This window comes from Malania oleifera, chromosome 2 (genome assembly GCF_029873635.1).
Source record: "Malania oleifera isolate guangnan ecotype guangnan chromosome 2, ASM2987363v1, whole genome shotgun sequence".
In the NCBI taxonomy this organism is placed as follows: Eukaryota; Viridiplantae; Streptophyta; class Magnoliopsida; order Santalales; family Ximeniaceae; genus Malania; species Malania oleifera.
In genome coordinates, this window is record NC_080418.1 from 105,643,141 (window position 1) to 105,654,486 (window position 11,346).

The window sequence follows — 11,346 nt, forward strand, 5'->3', positions numbered from 1 at the left end:
CAACTATAGGTGAACAAATCCAAAAAACAACGAAAACATTGAATAGGAAAATTGGAAGACAAGCAAGTTAATTAGTTAAAATGATTTGTAGTTTGTTGATCATGAAAATGGGTGTAAATTGTTTAAAATCATCATGGGGATCAAGTACAACACAATACTCCAACTTGAAAGAAATTCACTAGTTTGAAGTTGTGTGGAAAAATGCCTTTAATACTCATTTGGAACCCAACAAGAGAAAGCTTGCAATATTTTGCCTTTCCATCCCAAGAGCATCCAGTGACCATCTTCCTCAATCATAAAATCTTTGTCGTACATAGACATCACCTTCGTTCTTAATCTCTTCATAAGTTCCCTGCTTAATGGAAGCTGCTTAAATCCAGCATTTGTATTACGAGCTTGCCAATGCTTATATGTTTCAGGCCTCACAATCCTCTCAGAACCCTCACATGCTACGATTTTCACAACCTCTTGCCCAATTATCCCTTGCTCAAACATCAACCTAGTTGAATTTTCACGGGGAAATATTTTATCCATCATATCAAACCATGCAGAATCGTGGTATATCGTCTTTTGGACCCGTCTAACAAAAAATGGGACATTGAAAGATCCATTCCTAACAGCATGGAGAAATATTTTAGGATTTATTTTTTGAATTAGGTCTAGTACAATATTTCGTGAACTATTCAATGCAACTGTGTCATCGGGAAGACGATTCTCAAATTGGGATAGACAATTCACAGCAATGACCTCATCTTTGTTGATCTTAATATCATCAAATTGAATATTGTCCCACTTTTTTGCTATAACATTATACTCAAATGAGATATTAAACTCTTCAAAATATTTTTCCACACAAGGCTTTGTTTCCTCGACTCTTTGTGCTGTTCAAGGACCATGTTGAGGAGGCTCTATGCCTGTAATGCAAATATTAGGAGTACCACCAACTCTAGCTAAGAGATCTTGCACAATCATGGTCCATTGGAATCCAAATGTGATACCAAAATCTATAATATGAAGTTTTGTTCCTTTCTCAGTCACATCCAAAACGCGCTGATTTGCAAAATTTAAGCTGATCCTTTCAAATGGACAGGCAGGGGAAAAAGATCGATAGAATTTCAATGTGTCAATAGATGGTGGTTTGAGGGAAAACATGTCAGCACAAATTTGAGCCCCAGTACCTGCCAAGCGTGCCTCAAGAGCATTGGCAAAGTAATGTGCCATCCTCTGAGATGCATCACCAATATAAGAAGAATGTTGCCTAATCTCCTTTAAAAGTTTATTTGTAGTCGTAATGTCAGTAGCAGCTAGGGCTTCTGCACAACTAATAAGCAGATCCCTTAAATCCACTACTTCATTTCTTCTTTTTTTTACTCGATCTTTCCCACCAATCAATCCACTAGCTCGGTTATTCTTGGAATCTTCTTTAGCAGTGCACTTTGAATGCTCTTTTTTTGCGTCAGCAAAGAGAAAAACCTGGTGAAGCATGTTCGATAACTCTTCCACTTCGCCACAAACCGTTCCTTCTTCTTCTTCTTCTTCTCCATCTGAATCACCTCTATCATTCTTCTCTACCACTAGATCATGGCTGTCAAAATCAACAATTGGGAGATATTTGTGAGCTTTCTCTACCCTTTTTCTAAACTGCATTAAAATGGACTCATCCCTGTTGCTACTTGAAGGATTAGAAAAAGGATGCGTAGTTACAGAAGGCTTCATCAATCCATCATAAAAAATCCCCTTGGAACTTAAGGGCATTTGCGAAGTGGACTGAGAAATAAAATTGTTGGAACTATTATAATTGCAAGAAATTTTTTCAACAGGATTGCAAAGAGTGAGGTGGGTAGGTGAGGGAGGATACTTCTTACCTAGAACTTCGTAAAATGATTTCTCGGTAGCTCTGAGAGCCAAGGGGTCGACAAAAGTACCCAACTTCTCCTCTATGTCGTCGTTCATGAGAATATCCACTATGTCCTTGGAAATAGATTCAAACAAGTGAGTTTCATCTTGTTAATCTTCCTTCGCTGGTGGTGTCATTGTCGAAGGCAAAACCAAGTGACCCGGGTCTCGTTCTAGTGGAACCAAAGGGAAATTCATGAAATCGGGAGTAAAAGATGGAGTTTACTTCGCCAACTAAAGGTGTTTCTATAGGTTTAAGGGCGAATTGAGCTTCATCTCCAAAGCCTTCCTCGTATAATCTTCTTTACTTTCTCCTTATATGTGTATATATATCCCCATTAAATCATCTTGATCTTTAAAATGAAAATGGTGTTGACTCTGAATTTGTGATCAAGTGTTATTGACAATGCAAGATTGCGCCTTTGAATTTAAAGCTGCGTAGATATAAACAAATCCCAATATAAAATTGAATTGGGTGGACTAAAAATTCATTTTTCTTCTAAATTTTTTATTAATAGACGACCAGATTTTTAAGATGAGCAGACTCCTCATAGGAAGCATCTTGATATACATGATGAATACCAACCTAACCAAAAGTTTACCCCATTAGGTTTAAATTATTTTGATTTTTATTCAAATCCACATAAATTCAAATCAAAAACTCAAAAAACTATGCTCATAAAAGCAATATTAAATTATTTTTACAATTTCATTAATGGCAATTGCCTCACACCAATATGTATTTTCAACAAGACTATCTGTTATTTTCAAAATTCTTGCCATCCATTTTAAAAACTTGGGTATAACAAAAACTTTTAAGTATGTATGTTAATGTTGAATGATTGGACTATCCATTAATTGACAATACGACTATCTATTAATTTTTTTTTCTTTCCCCTTAAGTTATATACACTACAAAAAAGGGATTTTTAGTAACGGAGCAAAAATCGTCACTAATAATGAGTTATTAGTGACTAAAATTAAATTCGTCACTAATAGTCAACGTATTAGTGACAGTTTTTAAAACCGTCACTAATAATGCATTTTTAGTGACGAAAATAAAATCATTACTGACACATTCATCACTAAAAGGGGATTTCCCGCTCAAATTATTGCGGTAATATATTAACAACGATTTTTTGGGTATTAGTGACGAAAAGTTTCGTCACTAATAGTGGACTATTAGTGATGGTGTTGTAACTGTCACTAAAACCCTTACCCATAACCATTATTTCCATTTTGCACTAAAATCTCAAACCTCCCCGCACGATCGAACCATCCCTCCTTCCTATCTTCCCTACACTAAAATTGATAGTTTTTTAAGGCCTTGATTTTGTGGAGTCTTTAGTTTTATATATTAGTTTCTTTTGATATTATTTAATCTTGCCCTTTATATTTTGATTTTGGACGTACTTCATAATTTGAAATACAATGTCAAAATATACAACATAGGATTTCTATTTGTAGTGCTAGCATCCCTCTTTCGTCTCCTTTCAGTTTGTTTTCATGTGTTATATTTAACATAATCATTCGAATTGTCCTCTCATTTGAGAAGGTCTTTCAGTATATAGGCAAGACTGCTAGTTGTGCAAGGAAACTTAAATCTGCACATAGTGATCTTAGGAAGCTATATATGGTAAGCCAGCTAAGTTACATAGAATGATTTTAGGAAGCTATACATGGTAAGCTAAACTCCTCTCCTATTTATGAAGAATAAGGCATAATTTATGGCCTTCTATTGACATCTCACATCAAATTGATGCGAGTTATCCATAAGCATCAATTTGTTTGTAAGAAAATTATTTCATTGCTGTGTGAGAGCCTTGGTGAAAATATCTGCCACATGAAGATTGCTAGACACATAAGGAAGAGATATAGTTTGAGCTTCGAATGCCTTGCAGATGAGTGGCAATCAACCTTGATATGTTTAGTGCATTCCCAAGAATGGTCACCCTATTCTTTGATTGCCCTTAGCTCAAATTGGACTCCAATTTAAAGAAAGGTTCATAATGGTCTTTTAATCCCTTAAAATTAGTCACAATAGTCTATCGTTAGCCTAAATTGAGGCCTAATTTAAAGAAAGGTCCATATAATGAGTAACAAAATTATTAGTGACGGAGCTAAAATTATCACTAATAATAAGCCATTGGTGGCGAAAATAAATTTCGTCGCTAATAGTGCATCGATCATTAGTGATGAAAAATGATAAAATGAAATCGTTACTATTACTTTCATCACTAAAGGTAGTTTTTCCGCTCAAACTATTGCGAGAAAAAATTATAGATGATTTTTTGGGTATTAGTGAAGAAACTTTTTGTCACTAATAGTAGACTATTAGTAATAATTTTTGAAACCATCACTAAAACCCTTATAAGGAAAATACCCTAAAACCTTTCATTTCTTTGCTCTAAACCATCACGTTCCCTCTCACCCTTTTCCTCTCGCAGCTCTCTCACGCTCCTCTTCCTCCCTCCACCACTGGTATCCACCACCACCATTGGAACTAAACTTTCCTAGCTCCCTCACAGTCCTCCCTTCTCCTTGCGCCACCAAAACCCTTTCCTCTCTCAACTCTCTCGCGGTCCTCCCTCCTCCTTGCGCCGCTAAAACCCTTCCCTCTCCTAACTCCCTTACAATCCTCCCTCATCCCTCCTCCCTACATTGCCGGTACCCACCGCCACCGTTGGAATCCTTCGTGTTTAATCAGTAAGTGATCTCTATGCCTCTAATTTTGGCATTTTTTAGTTTGGAGATGTGATTTTTCTTTATTTTAATCTTTTATCTCTATAATATTTGTTCATTCAGCTTTGATTATGCTTCTTAGTGTGTTGTAATCCTAAAAATTTACATTTCCAGGATTATAAAGTTCATTTAAATGTGAAATTAGGTTTTTTTTTTTTTTTTATTACAACTAACATGTAACATCTATATTTATAATATGAACAATCAATTTGGAAAGGGGGTATTCTTTCAACTAGGGTCTGAACAAAGTTTACAAGTTCAATTAAAGTAATAAATTGTAAAATACTTATAAGTCTTGAGTTGTTGATTGTAATAAAGATTGAAGGGTCAGTTTTCAACCGATTTTGGATACCAACACTTGCGTAGAATGCATCCAACACTTGTTGAAAATTAATTGTTTTTTTTATTATTTTTGGATACAAATGAGACACTTTGGGACACTCTTGATATGGAAATGACACGTTTTAAACACTTTACATCAATTGTGTCTTGTTGCCCCCTTCAATTGTGTAAACAAAACCAAAAAAAAATTAATGAATTAAAAATAATAATAAATAAATAAAGTATTATTATTAAAATTTAAAATTTAAATTAAAATTTTTTAATTAATTCATTAAATAATAATTATTAATTAAATAATTTAATATTATAATAATAATATAGTATTATAATAAAATATATTATATCTTTTATACTAAGTTATCGTGAAGGATCAAAGATCCTTTAGGAAGCCTCTGGTTTTTTTTTTTTTTTTTTCATTCAGCCTGTGTACAAAGCTTGCCTCTGTTCTCCGCTTCCCCTCTCTCCCACTCCTCTCCATCTCATCTTCGTTATTTGGCCGATCAAAATTCTGAAAATATAGTTGGGCTCTGTTCGCCGCCACCGACATTTCTACTAGAGCGGATATGTCATAGGAGCGGTGTAGGAATATCTCCTAGGGTAAAGCCAAATCTCAAACTTACCTCAATTTCTATTAAATTATAAGTCCCATTAATAAACATAAATTGTCAGGAGACTCGTGGGGAGATTCTCTACAATCTAGCCGGAGCGAGTTTTCGAATTGGAGCTCCGGGGTACCAATCCTAAATCGGGGGTAAGTTTGATAATTTAAGATTTTATTAGGCTATTTAGGGTATTCAGAACCTAGAGGAATTTTAGGGAAAGTTGCTCTAGGAATTGTGAAAATAAAATAGTGAATTTTGAATTTCAGGATTTCAGAGATTTTTGAACACCTGGGGCATAGGCCGGGGTGTTATCGGGTTTTTTCAGGAATTAGGTAAGGGGATTAAGTTAGGTTAGGAATTTTATTTAATTTGAACCGATTAAATTAATATATTTATTTATTTATTTATTCATTTGGGAATTTAAATGCTATTTTGGAAACCAAGCGTTCGAAATGGGTTTTACAAATGTAGGATATACGGTATGATATTTTTGAATAAAATGAACGGTGGAAAGTTTGTTTATTTATATGGATATGTTAAAATGTGAGAAAAAAAATTGTGTGGCAAATGATTTAATTTTTATGGATTATTGTATATTTGGATTTGGGATTTTGAAATACTGGAACTGTGGTGAAAAATACTAGAAATACTTGTGAAAATACTGGAACTATTTATAAAAAGCAAAGGGTTTGAACTAACGGCCAGTGGTCGGGTATTGTTTGGTTGGCCAAAGGCTAGGATTATTATATAATGGCCGAGGGCCGAGTTTTATTTGATGGCTATATGCCGAATTGTATTTTTGGTTAGGGGCCGGAATTTTTTGGGAAGTAATAAGAAATATATGTGAAATGATGTTTTAAATGATATTTTCTATTATTTAAATTTTATGATATGTTTTAGGAACCCTGGGGACTAGTGTAGTGTGAGCACGGTACCGTTGCTAGAGATTTGTTATATGGCTATGTGCGCCCACACCTGTGCTGAGAGGTGTAGGGTGGCCTTATCCGATTTTCCTACTAGAGGAGAATGCACCCTTAGGTGAGGGCAATTGGACCAGCAGTTGTAACTGCGTGTACTTGCGGACTATGTTAGCGGAGAGTATGGATGACTACTGTCTGGGTGGATCCCCGAGAACATTAGTCCAACCTTTGGGCTACACAACCCATGCCATGGGGATGTAAATGGCGTGTTTGTCACAGGGAGTGTCTTATATGCATATCTATTAATTTATGTGAATATGATTAATTAATAAGATAACTTTGAGGGCTTATTGAGAAAGGTGAGTGCCCTTGTAGCAGTAATGATACTAGAGCAGAAGGAAGCTACTTGTACGGACGAGTAATCTTCCCTATCATCGGCTAATTGTGTGTGTGAGTGTGAAATAAGAATGTTTTCATAAATATGTTTAACTGCTTGGTGAACTGGTTATTTTCTATACACTAAATGCATACTGGCCACACAATGACATTAACTTAGTTTTTCCCTTACTGAGCTGTGCCTCACCCCTACTTTACAAACTGTCTTTTTAGGAAATCCTAGAGATCAGATTTAGAGGGCTAGAGGAGCCGGGCTAGTGGTGTAAATTTATGTAGGTAGTGTGTAGATAGAGATTTTATTTTTTGTTTAGTTTTATGGGATGTAGTTATGTGAAAATGGATACTTTTGTGTATAAATGATAGTTAGAACTCTGGTAATGTAATTTGAGGATTTTATATTTTATTTTCGCTATGTATGTGTGTTTTATATTTGATGAATAAGGTATCAGGTACACTGACGTCACTAAAGTAGCACTTCGGGCCCACGTGGTGGGTCGGGGTCGTTACATATGGTATTAGAGCCTTGGTTTGTTAGGTTCTGCAGACTTCGAGGATTTATAATTACCAGAGTATAAGTTGAGATAAGATAGGAATATGAGTAGGTAGGTTAAGATGGATTTTAGTCTCGAAGCTTGGAGGTAGAAATCCATTGACGGACTTCTGTGATTTTCTAAATCAATTGCGAGTTTCAGAAAACCATGGTAAATCCATCGATGGTTTTGTTTCTAGGTTCAGGGACTTGAACTCAGAAAATTTAGGTTGGAATATTAGGATGAGTGGGTATATGTGTGAAGTTAATGTTAGGATGGTGATTTTTACCTTAATGGTTTGTGATAGAATTGGAATATGAATATTATTAAATTAGAACCTGTATATTATATAAATTTCATTATTCCATATTTGCATTAATTATGTTAAAGGTGAAAATTTTAAGTCGGGTTATATCCTATTTACATACTGTCAAATAATGTCATTGTATTATTTGATTCGGGTGCAACCCACTCGTTTGTGTCTCAAGGATTTGTTAAATTATGTGGGTTAGGTGTTCAACTGTTAGAGACTGAGTTAGGAGTGGGCACACCGACAGGGTTAATGTTAATATGTAGCAAGGTGATCAGGGATTATTCGGTAGAGATTTAGGGGAGAGTGTTGTCTGCTAGCTTGTTAGTCCTTGATATGCATGGTTTTGACATTATTGTGGGTATGGACTAGCTAACATCCAGCTACGCGAGAATTGACTATTGTAGGAAGGAGGTGGTATTCAAACCTCATGGGGAGTAGGAATTTGTATTTGTTGGGTCGTGTGTGCGTTCGGCACCATGGATCCTTTCGGCTATCCAGGTAAAGAGGTTACTTTTGGGGGGATGCCAGGGTTACCTTGCAATGGTGAAGGAAGTTCCAAAGGAGGAGCTCAAGTGAGAAGATATCCCAGTGATAAGGGAATTCTCTGATGTTTTTTGGGAGGATTTACCAGGATTGCCTCCTGATCGAGAGGTGGAATTTGCTATTGATCTGATCTCAGGTACAACACAAATCTCCAAAGCCCCATACAGAATGGCTCATGTTGAATTAAAGGAGTTAAAGGAGCAACTACAGGAACTTCTAGATAGGGGGTTTATCAGGCCGAGTGTATCACTCTGGGGTGCACCGGTGTTGTTTGTGAAGAAGACAGATGGGTCGATAAGGATGTGCATCTACTACCTAGAGATTAATAAGGTAATAATGAAGAACAAGTACCCATTACCCCGAATTGACGACCTGTTTGATCAATTTCAGCGTACGCAGATTTTCTCTAAAATCGATCTGCGACCTGGATATCATCAGGTGAAGGTTAGATCAGAAGATGTATTGAAGACTACTTTTTAAACGCGGTATGACCATTACGAGTTCTTGGTTATGCCGTTCGGGGTGACGAATGCTCCAGCAGTATTTATGGATTTGATGAACAGTGTATTCCACGAGTACTTAGACCAATTTGTTATTGTTTTCATAGATGATATTTTAGTCTATTCGAGGAGCCTTAATAAGCATGAAGCTCATCTGAGACTAGTACTTTAGGTGCTCAGGGAAAAGAAGTTATTTGTTAAACTTAAGAAATGTGAATTCTGGCTAGAGCAGGTTGCATTTCTGGGTCATGTGGTATCCAAGGAAGGGATTTCAGTGGATCCGAGCAAAGTGGAGGTTGTAGTTGACTGGGCAAGGCCGAAGAACATGCAGGAAGTTAGAAGTTTTTTGGGTCTTGCTAGATACTACCGCCGATTTGTCGAGGGGTTCTCTAGATTATCAGGGTATTTGACATGACTTATGAGAAAGAATGTGAAGTTTGACTGGACCGACGAATGTGAGCAGAGCTTCCAGGAATTGAAGCAGCGTCTAGTCACTGCTCTAGTGTTGACCCTTCCATCAGGTGAGGGTGGGTTTGTAATTTATAGTGACGCATCACAAAAGTGACTTGGTTGTGTTTTAATGCAGCAGGGGAAATTCATTGCATATGTGTCTCATCAGCTAAAAGAGTACGAAAAGAACTATCCTACGCATGACCTGGAGCTTGCAGTAGTTATGTTTGCATTGAAGATCTGGTGACACTACCTTTATGGTGTAAGGTACGAGATCTTTACTAACCGTAAGAGTCTTAAGTACTTCTTCACCCAAAAGGAGTTGAATATGAGGCAATGCAGATGACTCGAGTTGATAAAGGATTACGACTACACCATTAGCTATCACCCAGGAAAGACAAACGTGGTAGCCGATGCATTGAGCCGGAAATTTGGGGGTACATCAGCCTCAGCAGTTATGGCTTCTCATCATATTGTGATGGACCTAGAGATGTTGGGTGTAGAATTGGTAGAAAGGAATCATCAGGCGCTCATTTCTAGTTTGGTGGTTCAACCGACTTTACGGGAAAGAATCAGAACAACTCAGTTGAAAGATGCAGAGTTGATGGAGATTGTTGAGAAGAAACAGGATGAGCAGCATGCAGACTTTAATGTTGCTGACGATGGAGTTCTTAGATTTCACACTCGATTGTGTGTTTTAGATGACGCAGAGATAAAGAGGAAGATTCTAGTGGAAGCTCACCATTCTCTCTATACGGTTCACCCAAGTAGCATGAAGATGCATAGAGACTTGCATGAAACATTCTTGTGGAGTAACATAAAGAGGGAAATTGCTAAATTTTTGGGTCAATGCTTGATATGTCAGTAGGTGAAGGCAGAACACCAGAGGCCAGCAAGACCACTTCAACCACTAGACATCCCTACGTGGAAGTGGGAGCATATCTCGATGGACTTTGTATCGAGATTGCCTTCAGCATTGCATGGGCAAAATGCCATATGGGTAGTGGTTGACAAATTGACGAAGACTGCCCATTTCATTCCAGTTAGAACCAGTTATTCTATGGATAAGCTGGCAGAACTCTATATTCAGAAGATAGTCAGAATACATGGCGTGGCCATGTCCATTGTTTCAGATCGAGATCTATGGTTTACTTCTCGTTTCTGGAAGATTTTGTAGGGAGCGTTGGGTTCTCAACTCACTTTTAGTACTGCATTTCACCCTCAGATGGATGGACAGTCCGAACGAACCATTCAGATTCTTGAGGATATGTTACGGGCATATGTGTTAGATTTTGGGGACAGTTGGATCTGATATCTGCTGTTGGTTGAGTTTGCATACAATAACAGTCACCAGGCTAGCATTGGAATAGCACCATATGAGGCTTTGTATGGTCTCCGGTGCAGATCTCTGTTGTACTGGGATGAAGTAGGCGAGCGGCAGATTTTGGGACCAGAACTTGTTCAGCAGGCCTCTGCAAAGGTTGAACTTATTAGGGAAAGGATCAGGGCATCCCAGAGTCGGCAAAGGAGTTATGCAGATACTTGCTGACGGGAGCTAGAATTCGAAGTAGGTGATATGATATTCTTGAGGATTGCTCCGATGAAGGGAGTGCTAGGTATGGAAATAAGGGCAAGCTAAGCCCTAGATACATTGGACCCTTCGAGATTCTAGAGAGGATTGGTTCGGCGGCGTACAAGATAGCACTACCCCCAGTGCTGTCCAAGATACACGACGTGTTTTACGTGTCCATGTTGAGGAGGTACGTTCCAGACTCCTCGCATGTGATCAGTTACGAATTGTTGGAGATCGGGGATACTCTAGCATACGAGGAGGTACCAATTTAGATTTTTGATCGAAAAATACAGGAACTGCGTACTAAGGATATACCGTTAGTGAAGGTGCTGTGGCGAAATTGTGCAGTTGAGGAGGCTTCTTCGGAGTTAGAAACGGAAATATGCCAAAAGTACCCATAACTGTTCAGTGAGGACTAGTGCCAGACGGGTAAGGGTATAGTCGTACGTAGAGAGATTAGAGTAGGATGTGTGGTTAGTTTTGTATAGTTTTAAGTATGAATAGTCTTTGGGAAAATTTGTTATGGTTATTGTAATTTC

General features: G+C 37.5%; 1 protein-coding gene across 1 annotated transcript; it reads right to left on the reverse strand.

Annotated features, from left to right (window-relative positions):
* Positions 1–207: 207 nt before the first annotated feature.
* Positions 208–5,527, reverse strand: LOC131148297 (scarecrow-like protein 14). Its single transcript, XM_058098014.1, has 3 exons — positions 5,420–5,527; positions 894–1,971; positions 208–800 (listed from the first exon to the last, which is right to left on the reverse strand). The coding sequence occupies exons 1-3, from the start codon at positions 5,525–5,527 to the stop codon at positions 208–210; spliced, it is 1,779 nt and encodes a 592-aa protein (XP_057953997.1).
* Positions 5,528–11,346: the final 5,819 nt, after the last annotated feature.